The sequence below is a fragment of the Dipteris shenzhenensis genome, chromosome 29, assembly GCF_047967505.1.
Source record: "Dipteris shenzhenensis isolate YYH24624 ecotype China chromosome 29, Dip_SZ_1.0, whole genome shotgun sequence".
Lineage (NCBI taxonomy): Eukaryota > Viridiplantae > Streptophyta > Polypodiopsida > Gleicheniales > Dipteridaceae > Dipteris > Dipteris shenzhenensis.
In genome coordinates this window covers 50174917-50192249 of record NC_141624.1, presented here as the reverse complement: position 1 = coordinate 50192249, position 17333 = coordinate 50174917, and the positions used below count along the sequence as shown (strand labels likewise).

The following is a 17333-nucleotide window of genomic DNA, read 5'->3' as shown; positions in this document are numbered from 1 at the left end:
TCCATAGGTTTGTGAGACTTGCCTGCTAATGCAGCTGAGACAACCACACTAGCATGCACGAAAAAGTCCTCTTAGAAAGCCGTCCTCCCATAGCCCTCAAACGAACAATCTGAATGTGAGACACTCTGTGTCCATGGGTGCACGTGAAATGGTCCCTTCTGGTTGTACCATTCACATCCCAGTGTCGGTATCCTCAAACCACTAATCCCCCATAGTATCCACCAAGACAACTATTGGCCCTACCAACTCCCCCAATTTATAATGTGACCCAAGGAGTAGGCCCACCACCAAATGTACTAAGAGGAGGGTTTAGATCTTCTGATGTACCCCTTCCTCCACCACTTTTACCACCACAACCTCCTATGCTAGGGACCACCCTTGTGAATCAAGTGATAATCAAAGAGTTGCACGATTGGGATGATCAACCGGAGTTCCAACTGAGCAACTACCCTCCACTGGAAGACAATCCGAATGAGCCTTGCTACTACATTCAATAGGAAAAGGGAATTGTACTTGTTTATCAAGGTACGTCCTTCCATCCTAGACCATGGGACATAAATAGTCTCGCTAAACATGGATGCCTTTGGCTACTAGGCATACTGGTGCACATATCCAGTGCTTCCTAGGTATCTGTGATCCCATGGACTATCACATTTAGTGTAAAAGGCGCACATTGTCTAGGCAACAAGACAACAAGTCGCACAAATCCAAAGAATGACATGCACACATATGAATGTATTGTTGTCTGGAAAGATTAGGTCCCAGCTTATTTGTTATACTTAGTAGGTAGCAAGATTTACAAGCCACATAGTTGCTACCTCCTATGGAGGAATCATGGACCACAATGTTACCTAGCCCTTGTTCGAGCTTGTCCATCCTCTGCTCCATATCAGGCCAATGCACTTTATAAGGGAATATGTACATGTGACCCCTTTTCCATATCAAGCCAATGAATAATCATGCACCTCATAAAAGAGAATGACATGTCTATAGGCTTATGTTTGATCTAGATACAATCCATGAGTGTAGCAACATAAGCCCTCAAAACCTAGGATTTGTGACAATGGAGGTACATGCATTGGATGAAAACTATTCTAACATAGTTGCTAATGTATGTTGGTGTTGGAGTTTGGTGGCCTCCGTTGAAGCTCCCAAGCCAGTAGTTGTGCATGGTAGCAGTCTTCTTCATCCCTCCATGTGGCTTCCTCTATCCTTAGTTCCTGATCAAGTTTCTATAGAGCATGCATTTAAAATTTAAGGGTTCTTGTTCTTTGGGTTGCTATTTAGGATTTTTTGCTTGTTTGTATTGTAATTGTAACTTTAGCAATCGATTCTATTCCATCAACTCTGAGATAAGATATTTAGTGCTTTGCAGAATTGTCTTCTCTTGAGTGGTTTCTTATTTTTTGAATCCAAACTTCTTTGATGTGCTCCTCATCCTCCTTAGATATGGTGGATGATTGGGTGGTGTTTCTTGACCTCAGTTTCATGATCCACGCAATGCTTGTACTTCAAAGTTTCCAAGTTGGGTCATAACTAATATGCAATGGTACCAATGTTACATGGAAGTGGTAGGACCATTTTCCTAAACAAGGCCTTCCACATTTTCTTTTATGAGCAATCCATAATAACTTCAAACTAATGCGAGAGAAAAGAAGATAAAGAGTCAACAACATTAATGTGTTCCCAATTACCCATTGAGGGGCCCCTCCTACAAGCAACAATATTTGTTTTATTATTTTTTGGAATATGGCTTACAAATGATGACTAAGAACTTACTGACAAATGACGGACTGAGGAATGCTCAACAGAAGGGCAAGGCACCCCAAACCTTGCCTGAAATGATGTGTAGCTATAGGCTATCATTGAAGTCTATTCTAATAGTAATCATGTGCTCAAGAATTGAGAGAATGTGGAATTTGGATGATCTCTGAGAATCAAATGGGTTTGTGTTGCCTTGGGGTAATGCTCTCAAATGTTGAAGATACATGCACAAGTCTAAAGACTAGGCACACTGTCACATGTACCGCTACACTAGGGTGCACGGTGACACACTAGCTCATCACCAAGTGCAAAAAATGTATAGAAGAAGGAGCCAATTAGGACATTTTATCGTATCTCATTGCCCCATTGTGAGCCCTTCTAGGGACTAATTAAGCACAAGCTACATAGATCACCCTCCAAGCCTTAGTGTCAAGTCCCTTGTACCAACTAGAGAACTATGCAATGAAATAGCTAGGTCAAGCCTAAGATAGGTTTCCATAGGTGTGTAGAAGAGATCTCTGTGAAAATGGAGGAGTTGAAGTCCAAAGTGGCTTTTAAGGGAGTGTCGTTAACACCGTGGATGAAGATAATGCATGACACCATTGACGTCCTACTTGAGGGTGGATGTATGGAGATTCCATCTCTTGAGGATGAGGAGTCCCTGCCAAAGGAGTTTGTGCTTCATGTGTGGAGGAAGCCTCTCTGACAACTGTAGGTAGGTATTGCTATTTAGGAGTTACCACATCTTGGACTCTCTTTGTCAATGGAAGGAGGTGCAAGGAGGGGTTGAGACCCTCCAAAATTTCACTTGGACACATGGGGAGGAACTTTTGTACCAGGTGGTTGTGGCCTTGACAAAATTCAATCATTTTGCAATGAGGTTGCCTTAAGTGGGAGACATGCAGTCCTCCTCTATGCAGATAATGTGGTCCTACTCTCATCCTCTGCTACTTGTTTCCAGTAACGCTTGGATGCACTCCATGCTTTTTGTGATACACATGATTTAAAGTTGAACCTTGGTAAAACCAAGTTCATGACATTCATCACATCTCGAGCCATGCCAAACCTCATGAGGAGTTATGGTTTGCAAAGCTTTGCTAGGGTATCTATTAAATACATAGGTTGCACACATGACTACATCCATTTAAAACTTACTAGGCAAGCTTTGGCCTTTTACCATGCACTATTCCATCTCCATGAGGAATCTCCTTTTCCTCGCAATAGGACTATCTTTCTTAGGTGTGGAAGGCACTATACATCAATGATTAATGTCCCTATCTATCTTTTATGCAAGAACCTCCTTTGACATATACTCCCTCTACCACCCCTTATATGTACTAAGGGTAATGACCATACATAAATAGAGTCCATATGGAGAGATCGTGGACCCCACAATGAAATTTGTTTTTCGAGTTTTTGGATGCTTTTTAGGAACCAAAAGCACAGGACATCAGTTTTACAACCCCACCTCCCTTGTCCAAAGCCCCGCACAGCCTATCTTCATTATGATTTATTAGGAATGGATTCTAGGATAGGTTCTATAGTGCACAGTCTATTCCATCACAATAGTAATCCAACTATTTCTGACTTCTTGCATCAAGCATCCTCTCTGAGATTTTGCCATCATTGTTGCTAGCCCCTCTAGCTGATATTCTCTTGCAATTTACCATCTCTACCTAGCACAAGCTCTATAGATGCTTCTTCTTCCAAGCTGAACTCTTTGTCCCCTGAGCTGTCCACCTTCTCTTCTACCAGCATGATTTCCATTTCTTTCATAGGGATCTCAAATCTTAAGGATTTCAACGAGTCCAAATCTTTGGGGAGACATCTTTAGTTTCCATGACTTGATGGGTATGGATAGATCCTTTGACTAGAACACTCGTCAAGGAAGTTTCTAAGTGCATAGATGTTATCTATTGCTTGGACCAAGAGTTGGTCCCTAGTCTTGAATTGTCACATAGATATTGCTACGAGAGAAGTAAGCTATAGGAAAGACAAAAGAGACTAGAGTGCAGTAAGAAGGCCAAAGCAAGGTGCATGTTCATAGAATATGCACAGAGATATAAGAGCAAATAATAATAATAATCTATTAAATAGAAAATGCACCAAACGAGATCGTTTTAGAGCCCACATCAATAGGGTATCTAGTCTTTGTTGAGAAAATTTTAATAAGAATGTAGCCAATCATGATGTGATTGTCTTGTTTGATTCAGAATCAACACACGATGTTATTAATTCCCTGGTCCTTAAAAGATTGAAACTTAAAACTAGTCCATCTAACTATGCATATATAGTTAAGATGGCACATGGGAGTTTAATAGAGGTGCGGGACCAAAGGATCATACAGTTGGAACTTTGCATTCGATACTACATGGAGAAGGTTGATTTGACATGAATATGTTAGATCATGCACATGTAGTTGCATGGCTTTCGAAGAAGAATCCCATTATCAACTAGCAAAAGCACATCATCAATATAAATTAAATGATGTGTCACATGTTATTTGAGGTGAAATAAAGAGTTATCTCAAGGACCACTAATTTTGACTAAGTAGGTTATAAAAACTCCATGTGAGTTTTAATCTCTTTGTATCATATCAATATAGTCATTTGAGGATGCATCGACTAGATCTTTAGCTGATGATATGGGGAGATAGCCTTATGAGATGATTATATATCTTGTGAGTTGTTTGATTGTTTTAAGGATGAGTTACCTAATGGGTTACTTTTAGAAAGGAATGTTGAACATAAAATGGGGGTTATTCTTGAAGCAAAACTTGTGAAGACAACTAGAATAATACACAAGTTGGGGTAGATTCAAATCTGGTTTCTCATATTAGCTTCATTAGTGACATTAAAGAAAAAAAAGGATCCTTCTTTTCACCTATGTACTAATTGCTAATGTCAACTACTATCACCATCAAACACATATATCCTATGGTCAACATTGACAATCTGTTTGATGCATTGCATGAGGATATAATGTTTAGTAAGATTGATCCCAAGTGTGATTAGCATCGTATTATAATCCAAGCAAAGGATGTGTACAAGTATGCTTTTAGAAGCACGTTTGGTAGTAATGTCATTTAGACTAACTAATGCTCTAGCTACATTTCTCATGATATATTATGCCCATATATTGGAAAGCTAGTAGTACATTCTATTGACAATATAATAGTTTATATAGCAAGAGTTGAGCATCATGAACACTTAAAGAAATCTATTCTTGATTTTATATTAAGGCTAGTATTTTGGTTAATAATAAGAAAACCATGCTATGCATGGTTAGATTAGAGTATTTGGGTTTTGTTGTTTGAAATGGATCCAAATGTAGTGGATGCTATACTAGTATGGTTAGTTCATGAGTGTAATAATGTACGATCAATTTTAAGGTTTCACATTTATCGAAAACATATCAAAGGATGTTTCAACATGGTATCACCACCACTCATTAGTATTAGTTTATAAAAAATACCTTTATTTGGGGAAAGAACCAACACAAAAACTTTGATGTGGTAAAAAAATCAATCGCTGAAGACCTTGTGCTAAAGATTCTAGTCCCACCAAAAAAAAGCTTTTATATAGTAAAGAAAGTAATTTTTGAATTCCTTGTGTTAATGATTGCTAATTCCAAAATAAAAATTTCCTATAAAACAATGGAAGAGCTCAAGTAGGAGTCCTTTTACTTCAAGTGCAAAGGCTAGTAGCCTTTGAAAGCAAGAAGTTTTCTCCCTCTTCCCATCATTGGCCAGCTCATTGAATACGAGTTGTACTGTGTCATTCATGCTTTGAAATCATGGAGGCATTATTTTAATGGCTTAGAGTTTTATGTAGAGGACCACCACGATACTCTCAAATAATTTTGTAAACATAGATCGTGGTATGCTTATAAGAAATGGCAAAGTTGTTATACTTAATAGGAATGATTGTTAAAAAAAGGTCATTCGATGATGCCTTGATAGTCCATGTTTGGGACATCTAGGTGTCTAGAATACATATGAGCTCATAAAACTTTTTTGCCAAAGACAAAAAAACATATCATGAATATGTGACACATTGGCTTTTTAAATAATTTCCAAGGATTTTATAGTTGATATGCCAAGAATACAAGGTGGATATGATTCCACTCTTATGGTGGTGGATGACAATCTTACCAAGATGGCTCAACTTGATTCGGAGTGTATAACTAGTCGTATCCCATAACCAGTAGATTTGTTTATAAGTAACATATTTTGTTTGCATGGATTACCTAAACCCATAGCATCAATATAGAGATATCGGATTTAGAAATACTAATGACTATCTAATTCCATACTATAAAGTAGATATACATGATACGGGAGAGATACTGGATTTACTAATCAACTTTGCACAGTAGTCTTTGATGTACTCAGAATTGATGTTGGATTGAACAGTGGGGGTTATTGTGACACAGATGTTAAACAGATAGATTTAATGATAGTCTTGAAGAAATGATGAGAGCATATCTTTCATTAAGGAAAAATACACTACTAGAATTTCCATGTTGCGATATATGACATTCATCCACAAGGATGAGTCCACTTGAGTCAAACTATAGATTTAAACAAACCAATCCAACTAAAGTTGGAATACCTTAGCAGGTGCCTCACAATGTATGATATAGTCTAGAGATGTGAAACGATAACAATTGTGAGAGCAAATATTCATCAAGCTATTGATGGAGTGAAAATGCCTGCGGATGAGAATAGATTGTTCAAAGAGTTCAACAAAGGAGTGGTAGCATTTCTCAAATTTCCTTCACACACAGAGTTCTTAACAATGTGAAAATTATCACCTTGATATTGTGGGTTGTGGTCGATTATGAAAAGAATAAGCAAGGTCGCCTATTAACTAAAATCAACACAAGGTTGTAACATGCATGCTGCATGTTTCTTATTTAAAGCAATGTGACTCACTAATCGAGGGTATTATGATGTTTTGGAATAGAGAATGTTGTAGGATGCAAACCAACTGGAATCTTGGGCTAAGGAGGATAAAAGTTCACAACCAAAAGATAACCATAGTGTCACATGGCATGACTCCATCAATTTGAGGCTGCTTAGGAATTTGTTTAATAAATTTTGAAAGCAATCCCATACTTTATCATTGAGGACATTGATTCATGAAGAGGTAAGGAATGTTGCATTCCAATTAGAACGTAACATGACCTTGGATGAATCAGTGGACAAAAGTCTTTAGAGAGCCCATGAAAAGTTAATTGTAGATGTATATAAAGTTTGACTACTTCTTGAAGTATTGGTGTGGGATATGGGAAGATAAATATCCTTATAGCATTTCATAAGCGTACTAGGTGCTTACATTGTTTATGGTGGTTAAATGCCTAGTAGGAGCATGTTAGGACCAAAGGTTAATCAAGAGAGGTTTCGGAAGACTTGTGTGAGTGGTTGACACTTGGCAAGCTGCCAAGTCTAGGGGCATTAGGGGTCAAGGGGACAACTCTAAAACTTGTGTGTTGTATCTATGTGGATACATGGGGATTTGATTGAGTTGTGAAAGTTGGGAGTTGATCTCTATCACGATCCTCATTATAGTTCATGACACAAAGTTGGGGTCATGTTTGAGACTAGATTACTAGTTTGTGAAAAAGACCCTCTTGTAAATCCACCAAAAAATGTAACGAAGTTGCACCATAATGATCATAATTTCTTTACAAATTAAATACCTTTGAAACAACTCCAACCTAGGCTTGAGTCATATTAAAGATGTGAAGCAAACTAGAACTTTAAAATTTCTTAAACTATATATCTTCAATATAACTGTTCGTTTTACATTTTTACGATTCTGAGTCTAAGTTTAAGAATTTAGACATTGCAAGTTGCATAATATTTACTTAGGATTTTTTATTCAACATCATAAATGTATGTCATATATACAAGAGTTCATGGTCTCAGATAAGTATTTAATACTAACTATCAAGAATTTCGCTCATCCGTAGCTACTAGTGTTATAATTTCTTAAGTTAACATTTGACAACAAAAATTCCCCACCGTGAAGATAAATACCAAGCCACTTCCATTTATTGACCAACAAAATGCCATTATACCCTTTGTTCATTAGAAAGAGTGACACAAAGTGTATGAAGGTACAGCTACAAACCATCTTTAACTTCCCACTTGTAGATATCCAAGTTAAAATCACCTAAACCAATAGCAAGAGCCTTTGACATCATAATAGAACAAAAGAATAAAGGACAGAGCTAGAAAAGGAGTGGTAGATTGTAAATAGAACCCCCAAATGCACCCTTGGAGACAGTTTCTGAGTTGTTGACAATCAAGTTGAGCCCTCTAGAACATAATTTAGAGAAGCTATGTTGGTTGGGACACCAAGATTTTAACGGTTTATGGTAGAGAGACTTTGCTCTCTCGAAGAGTGCTAACCTCAAGAGAGTCAATATTTTAGCTTATCAATACGCAAAGGCATAGTAGGAGAAGAGCTTAAGCTAGAGAAGCTTGATATTCTTCCTCCCTCATCATTGCTCTTCCTCCCATATCATACATATCCTTCAAAATCTTCACCATCATTTGCAACTTGCATCAATGAACTAGAGGCATGCAAGAGCGCGTCGAGTGAATAGGGGTCCCTTTATTGAACGATCACAATCTTGCAAAATATATACCTTTCATGACAAAGAATTGTAGGTCCTTGAAACATCTGAATATGGCAATGGGCACTATATCATTTGTTATCATCAAAGTTGACAAGGATGGAGGAGCAGTAGATTAATTAATCATTACAGATGGGCCAAGAAATGAAGATAGAGCTGCGGTACACACAATATTTTAATTGAAATTCATAATACAATCAATTTTAAAACACTTTGTATAATGTATTAATTTTCTAGCATTTTCAGCTCACCTTCATGAATGAATGCAAGAGTTTGTTTGCACACCTTGTTGAGGAGTACAATGAAGAAGGCATTGTTGTATGTACACACAAAAGAATGTATCATATATGGCAGTAAGGAATACATTGTGTGTCTTTGACTTCACAATCTTAGCAAACATCCCAGGTGGTCCGAAGAAAGAAGAGCTTACCCAAGTGTTTGTTACCCAAGTTGGAAGTCTTGGATACGGCCACATGGTAAATCCTAAACTTACTCTTTAAGGTTTCTTAAATTTTTATTGCTTTCCAATAACTTCTAATCTTTTGTGTAGGTTAGTGGTATTATATAATTCACAAATTTGAACTCACAACTTGTGGAGTATTCATGTGTTGTCCGTGCACGCACTCGTGTGAGTCGAGATCATCAACGACCTTTTTGCTCCACCTGCAACCGTGCACAAGAAATTATTCAAACACCTTGCTTGATGGGAAAGATAGTTCAACGGCTTGGTGAAGATGTTGTGATCCACTTGCGAGGATCCCATGAGACACTAATCTACCTTTGGAGGCTCCTTTATTAGAACTTCATAGTGAAAGTGTTCTTCGTGTACGCTCAATGCTTCACTACATTAAGTGTAGTGGCACTTTCACTGTGAATAGTTCTAGCCATGTAATAGGCTTCGAGGGAAGCTCTTGATTGTGCTAAGGCATTTCTTAAACTCACCAAGGGTGTTCTTTATCAATGGACTATTAAACATTGTGTTGATATTCTTTTTTCATTTTTTTGAATAGAAAATAGACATCTCACTTGAAAAACAAATTCTCAAAAATCTAAATGCATTTGACCATTGCTTTCTTGCAACAACACCCACAAAACATAGAAATTATAAATTGTTTAGTTGATCTTCTTCCATTGCAATCATATTCCACTTTGCTAGAAATCGTTATTAATTGTATTCCAACAGATGCAAACTTTGTAAATTTTCCTTAGAAAAACCTCTCAAACATTGACAATGGTTCATATAATAAAATTGCATGTGCTGAAGAGGTCAAAAGAGTGGTAGCAAATATTTCAACATCAAGATCTTTATTATATAGTTGCTTGACAAACTTTTCAAGCACATTGGTTTGTTCATTCAAAGTCATTTGTAAAACTACTAGAAATGCCTACCAATGTTTTCATGCACACTTTCATAATAATATTTTAGTGCATACACTTTTACTAGATGAAACTACAATATCGATGGAAATATCGCCTTTGCACCATATCCAACAAAAATTAGCATACATCCCTTGGATCAAAGAACATGAAAGCCAACTTGGTTTAATTCTTTTTAACAACCTTTGATTAAGTGCTAAAGAGATTTCTACAATATTAGTTGAAACATACAAAGATGTGCATTATAGTATTCAATCTATTGCACGAAAGATATATAGAATGAAGGTTGCAAATGTGGCAAAAGAGCAAACCAGGTTAAAAGTACCACACAAAACAAAGAAATCCATAGAAGAGAAGACAATTGCTCTTCAAAGCAAAGAACAAGTTTTGATTCAAGGAAGGACCAAGAAACAAAGAAGAGAAAAGCAAGTAAGCCTAGTGCTGTACACAAATACATGAAAGCAATTGTGGACACTCCTCAACATTCTTGCAATGTTGTCAAACATTTACATTCTTGTCAAAGCTACACACAATAGATCCAACACTTACTCCTTTTTTAATACAAAATAATATCATCAGTGAGGAAGTTACTCCCAAAGAGAAATGCTTATGCTCAATTTGTTTGAAATATATTGAGAGAAATATTGTACCAACATTTTCCCATATCAACATGCCACTTGCAAAGAAAACAAAATACTGTAGTCTTCTTAATGATATTGAAGCATGCCTTATTCTATTTGAATCCCTTTTGCTCAAATACGTGAACTGAATTTTGATGGGCAATACAGCCTCAAGGGAAGCATAGTGAATGTGTTTGCTGATGTTGACAGAGCCCATCATGTATTACCAAGATTCCTTATAGATGGGGCAACAGCCATGGTTGCGATAAAAAGAAAGCTAGAGTACACTCATTATTATATGAGTAGATTGGTAAGACCTACTTTAACAATCCGTGCGTTAAAAGAGCTACTTACAAATTCTCTATACAAAAAACAAAATGTCAGATTAAACGTCGAATGGGCTCAACATATAGCGTCTTTGTAAGAAACTCAAATACAAGAGAACTCATTAACAAACAATGACATGGACGATGATAATAATAACTTAGAAACATACATGCTAATACATGGGATTTACAATAGCAAGTTAGTCATTAACTTCGAAGACAAGACAATAAATGTCTCACCCTCAAAAGGCTTCTCACCTTTAAGCATTTTCAAAAACAAACATTGTGAAGAACTAGCATTCCTTAAACTCTTCTACAGACATGAACGCTTATAAAATATACCAGATCGAACTTCATACCAAGACATTGTGCAATGGGAACTCACTAACACAGATCGCCGCTTTGCATTCTCCATAGAAAACATATTTTTTAAAATCATGAAAATACTCGTGCGTTAAGTACTATCGTCAACTTGGGTACGTATGCGCAAAGCGCAATTGCGTGGTCAAACATTAAGAGCAAAAGACACACTTCACAACACAAACGTTGAAAGCCTTCTCCATTCCAATATAGGATATCGTGACTTCACATCCATGCGAACATCATCCGACTACAAGATGAAGTTACCAAAAAACCTATTTGCCACGGTTAGACAACTAAGGCCCCCAAATTTTTTTATTACCTTCTCATCAACAGAAAGACTATGGGAACCTTTGTTGCAAATGCTTGGAAACTCTTCGCGAAGAGCCAAGCGATACCACAGAAGGTACTCCTTCTACACAAATAAAAACTTGATTCGAAGAGATCCAATAACTTTAGCTCAATATTATGTCCACAGATTCCAAGAAATGAAACGCTTGTTGAAACAAGAACTAATAATCATAGGGAAGGTGATGGATATTTTCTTTGTCACAGAATTTCAAAACTGTGGCAGCCAACACGACCATGGGCTACTTTGGATCAAAGGCACACCTCCTATGGTACTTTAACAAGCATAGATATAGAAGAGTTTATCGACAAATACATATCTTGTGACTTATCAGAGCTAGACTTGCCTAATCCATAGATCGAAAAACATAAACATCACAAAACTTGCCAAAGAAAGGGAAAAAATGTCGCTTTGGTTTTACCCGTGCACCCATGTGCACAACAAAGTTGTTGATTCCTCTACAAACATAAGAAATTAAAAGCAATTCAAAAGACCTAATGAAAAGTATCACCAATCTTATAGAAAACCCACCAATACAAGAATAAACTTTTGATGATCAACTCAAACAACTACACATTACAGAAGAAGAATACATCCTAATTCCACGATCAAACATTAACCAACCAGCTATATTTCTAAGGCGTGAACCAAAGGATGTATTCACTAACAACCTCAATCCAACAATTTCCAAATTATGGGGTGCTAATACAGATCTCCAATTCATTCTCAATCCACATGGAGCAGCATCATATTGCACGTCATATATGACAAAAGGAGATAAAGACACAATTGATATAGTTCGCAAAGCATTCTCTAAATGCATGCAAGCACAACTACCAGCCAATGAGCGGCTATGCAAGGTCGGCAATGCCATTCTAAACACACAACACATAAGCGCTCAACAAGTTGTTTACTTATACTTGTCCCTTCCTCTCACTTCCACCACACGCGAATTCTCCTACATTAACACCAATCCTATTGAAACGAAGACAAGATTTAGAGAAGTTGGATCCTGAAAGTAATGACATCTTCTTTGTAGACATAGTCACAAAGTCTTTGCAGTGAAAAAAAAGCATGAATGATGTTTTTCGGGCATCATTTGTTAGTAATTACAAGGGGGGATGCAAAAGCTAACAAGAAAAGAAAACACGAAAAAATAATACGTTACAACAACTACAACATAAACAAAGATCGAGAGAAATATTTTAGAGAGTTATGTCTACTATACTTGCCATTTTCAAATGAATAACATACACTAACCGCATAATTTCCCACATGGCACAACTTATATAACTCCAACAAAGAGAGTATAAAAAACAAACGAAGAAAATACAACAAACTAATACCAACTAGCCCAATACCTTCTAATTCCATAAGAACAAGTTCAACAACATAAAAAGCTACAGACATGCTAAAACAAATCACGAGTACGACTTAAAAGTCAAAAGCATAAAGATGACATAATAAGAGATACAAACATTCTTACTTCCCAAATTGTGCCTATAAGAAACAAACTCCAAAATTTATCAAGACCCTTCCATTCCAAACTTCAAACATGTTATGGAAACAATGGGTGTCGAAATTACAACTTACTATAAAACAGAACTAAATCTAGTAAACAAACAATATTATTCCGATAATGGAGTGCAATGCCTTCTAACTATATTTGGCCATAAAAAAACTCATAAAATAGCCATTGTAAATGTATATAAGCCTCCCACAACAAAAACACAAACTCTAATCCACATACTAAAAGGTTTCAATAGAGACATTACGACGTACATCTTAGGAGACTTTAATATCAACTACAAAGTAAAGTGTAATAATATGGAAAAACTACGAACACTCATGGAGAAATACAAAATGAAACAACTAATAACTCAACCAACTACAATTCACGGTTCAACCTTGGATCATATCTGGACAAATTCGTTCAACAAAAACCGGAACACACTACACATATTGGTCGGACCATTCAATAAGACACACCTAAATTGCAGGCCTAATGAATCATGTTCATCTTGTTTAGATGAGTAGACCCATAGAAAGGGACATGAGCAACAATGCCACGAACAATCAATTACTACTAATCCTGACCCGAGGCAGTTTTCCCGCCACGCAAATATGCCTATGCTCTCACTCTCCACTGTCCACCGTTGCCTTTCTTGTTGTTGCGATTGCCAGGCATGGAAGTCGAAGTCGAAGGTCTCGCCGTCGTGTGCGCAGGTCTGGGCTGCGTATCTCAAGAGCCTGGTGCTTGGTACATCAAGAGCGACCATTGTTTGGGTATGCACCTCCTGCATTTCTGTGGATCCAGCGTGTTTCGTATGGCGCATCGTTTTTCCTCTACGCAATCGACTTTGGCTGCAATCTTGATAGATATTCTCTGCCTCGCAACTGCGTCGCGTTTCATCTCGATTTTTATCGTACCGTCATCGTAGTTCACAAAGTCCGTGTTTCCGCTGTGAAACAGAGAACTTGAAGAATTTGCAGCGATTTCTACGCAGAGACCACCCGACAAGCAGACCTGTGTTCAAACAACTTGGAAAGTGGAACACAGTGGGTCAAGATCTTGTACCTATCATCGTGCAGTACCGTGATGCCCCCGAACTTGTTATCAATGCTAGTACGCGTTCCGGTGCCGTTTTACGTTTTTACGAGATGTTTATATGTTGTTTTGGTAGTTCTATTGAGACATTAATGGAGACGTCTGTATTGTGAGCTTTGGTTTCCAATCGGTAAGATTTGCGCTTTCCTTAGCTGAAACAACAGACGTAAACGGGGCTTTGATCGGACTACTCCCGTCATTTTGTACAGGATTCGCCCTTCAGATTCAATTCCCTCAATTCCGCAGGAAGTCCATTAGTGGCTTGTTCATCTCACACCTGCTTTCTAGGCTGCACGTTCTTGTTTGAAGCGCAGATTTCGGTTTCCTTGCTACCATTCCTCTCGTGAGGCATTTGGTGAGCCTTGATTTTGGCTTTGATTGCTCGAGGTTGTCTCCTTTCGCACAGTCCTATTCGTGGGTCAGCAGTGTGGATGGGTCTGGATTAGGGGCTGTACATCCTCTTTTAAGCGGTAGCTCACAGAGTCTAAAGTGGGTTCTTACGTTATAGGCGACAACTCATGGCCACATCCTTTTCAGATATTCCACAAATGGAGAGAGTTTGTGGAATCATTTCATTTTCTCAAGCGAAAGTTAAAGTTTCATGGCGGAGCCTGAGTTCTTGAGATTGCAAGGTAGCCTCAGTTTAAGAATCTTGGGAGGCAATGTAGGAGCTTGAGGTCTGTGCAAAGAACCAGACTGCATCTAAAGTGATAAGTTGAGGGTCTACTTTGACGATGAGAATGACCTTGTCCATATTGTGAAACTGGACTGTGTGAGCCAAGCCACAAAGCCTCTCATCATCTTGCCGAGTACTTTGGGCCTCCTTGCAAACCTGCTGAATAGGACTAAGTCACAGCTATCTGGGATCTACACCAAAAGCTAAGTTGCACGAAATTTTCCATGCAAGAAATGCAGAGGTCTTGAAGTGTTTTGGAAACATCATTTGAACTAGTGGGAAACAGTGGGGTAGGCTGAGTAAAGCAAATTTCTATTCACATACACAAGTGAGCTAAACATGCAACAAATACGTGTGTGCATGCATGGCCAACGAGGCAATTGTAGAAAGATGTGTGTGTAAGACGTGTGTTCATGCATGGCCAACGAGGCAATTGTAGAAAGCAAATGCATTGAGAGTGATCTTTTAAAAATGCAAAAAATTGGCGAGCACTGACCAGTCAATGGTCAGGCGCTTACGTTCTTGGAGGGCATGTAGATGATCGTTGAAGATGTGATTCATACTGTGCATTGGCGAATTGAGTCGTCACTTGTAGCAGGGAGAAGTCTTAACTCACTCTCTCTCCTACTAACTGTTGGCTGAATTAGAGATGAAACTGAGAGAAGATGCACTCATAAACACAAAAGGGAGTAGGGGCCTCCGAAGAGGAGAATATTTCTTTATTTACGGCTGCCCAAAGGGCTCCATACACTTCAATAGATGGAGAAATAAGACTCTATGGAAAGAGCTGATCCTCCACTCCAAAAGATGGAGAATAATGCTGCATGAAAGGAGCTGATCCTTCCTGGAGAGATGGAGAAAGAGGGCGGCTCTAATGCTGCCCTACTGCTTCCGACCAGTGTTGAGCCTGGACCTAGTCTGAAGAATTCTAGGGGTCGGAGAGGGGAGCTGATCTGCTGCTACCCTTCCAGGACTAATCTGAGATCTGCTAGCTGAGGGGAATCTGCCCAACTCCAGCTCCAACACATGCTCTGAAAGGAGCCTTTGAGGGCTGCGTTTGTTGGTCCCCAGGGCCTTGGAAACTTCCTGACCAATCTAGTTGACCTGGTTGACCGAGGGTCTTTTTGGTTGACAAGCCAGCCAACCTAGTTGACCCAAGGTCCGGTCCCTACCTGGCATGGTACAAATGCCATGGGCCCATAACATCCCTTGCTGAGATTAGAACTAGGGTAGGTGAAAAACCTCCTTATAGGTTGAAAGGTGTTACGCTCTAGCCGAGGTAGCATGACCTCGGAAGAATCAGTCGACATTTCCCTTATAGGATCTATCTTTGTAATATATGTGTTTACGCTTTATGTAAATGATCGGGAGGGATTAATGTCAAGGTCCTAGGTGAGGGCTGATAGCACCAGACTAGATAGATCTGAGACCAAGGGCCTAGTGCAAAGAATGTGCCTAGGGGCAAGGAATTAAATGCATCCCAAGAGAGGGGTGAAATGTTGCATTAGGAAGGCCCTATATGGATGACATGTGGCATCTAGATCTATCTAGGGATTTGGGGTCTGTCAAGGCTAGTGAGAGAAGTGGAGAATTTGATGATTTACGTGATTTAGAGATTGCTCTCTCTCTCTCTTGCTGGGAAGCTTTGGCAGTTTGGCTGGGTGGAAGATCAAGGTGCTACTCCCGTGATCTGAACAAGAGACTAGGATAGTAAAATCTGGTTACATTTGGTATCAGAGCTTAGGTTGTGTAGGGGAAAGGAGTGGAGCGTAGACCTGTGGGCAGCGCATGTCGATGGGCTGGACGTGGGGCCCTACGAATCGACGAATGAACAGATTTCAGACTGGGGTCCCGTAGGTGGTGGATTTACGGAACGCGTCGATCGTGACGTCGATGTGCAGCACCCTTTTGACGAAGGCAGTTCGAGGGGTTAGCTGGAGAGTAGATCGTCAGCGCAGGTCCTAGTCTAGGGTGGAGATCGTCACTGACGGAAACAGTTGGTATCACCGGACCTGACGGAGGTTCGTTGACGAAGGTCTTCGACCACCGAATAGTATAGGGAATTGATCGGTCTTCGGTGAGATTTCTGAGTGGAACGCAGACTGGTCGTGCACAGGCTTCTTCAGCGTTCGGAGTTTCTCCGAAGCCCGTTGGCTATGGCGGAGGTCTTGAAAGGCACTATGGGTTGAAGAGCCTGCGAGAGGACTTGCGGTTCCAGTAACTAATTGACAGGCCTACGAACCAGAGGGGTGCCGTGACGACGGACACCCGAGGATATGTGACGGCGTCTGGTTGCGTAGTGTAGGCGTGGAGCGCAGACACATATCACGACACCCTTCGTGGGTTTAACGGAGACGTGGTGATCTTTGAAGAGCAAAGGAGCGTGGTGGCTGACGATTGGCTTCGGGATACTTGGCTACCTCAACCCGTGCCAGTCTTCGATTCGTTCCTTCAGACAAATTTCGATCAGAATTCATAGACCAGGAAGGCTCTTTGTCATTTCTGTCAATTCTATGTTTTTTTCCCTGATTTGGTTTGCTGATGCTCCGTTTGCGTGAAAAGTGACAAGTATGCATAGAATATGATGCTGTAACAAGGACAGATTGTG

At 39.2% G+C, this 17333-nt stretch overlaps 1 protein-coding gene across 2 annotated transcripts in view; it reads left to right on the top strand.

Annotated features, from left to right (window-relative positions):
- The first annotated feature begins 13552 nt into the window (after positions 1 to 13552).
- Positions 13553 to 17333, top strand: part of ATIM (timeless family protein) — a 41971-nt gene continuing 38190 nt past the window's right edge. For both annotated transcript variants that reach the window (XM_087400951.1, XM_087400950.1), the window contains exons 1-2: positions 13553 to 13727; positions 13915 to 14067. In XM_087400951.1, coding sequence (XP_087257077.1) covers positions 13628 to 13727; positions 13915 to 14067 — 253 coding nt within the window. In that variant the 5' untranslated portion in view covers positions 13553 to 13627. The remainder of the gene's footprint in view (positions 13728 to 13914; positions 14068 to 17333) is intronic.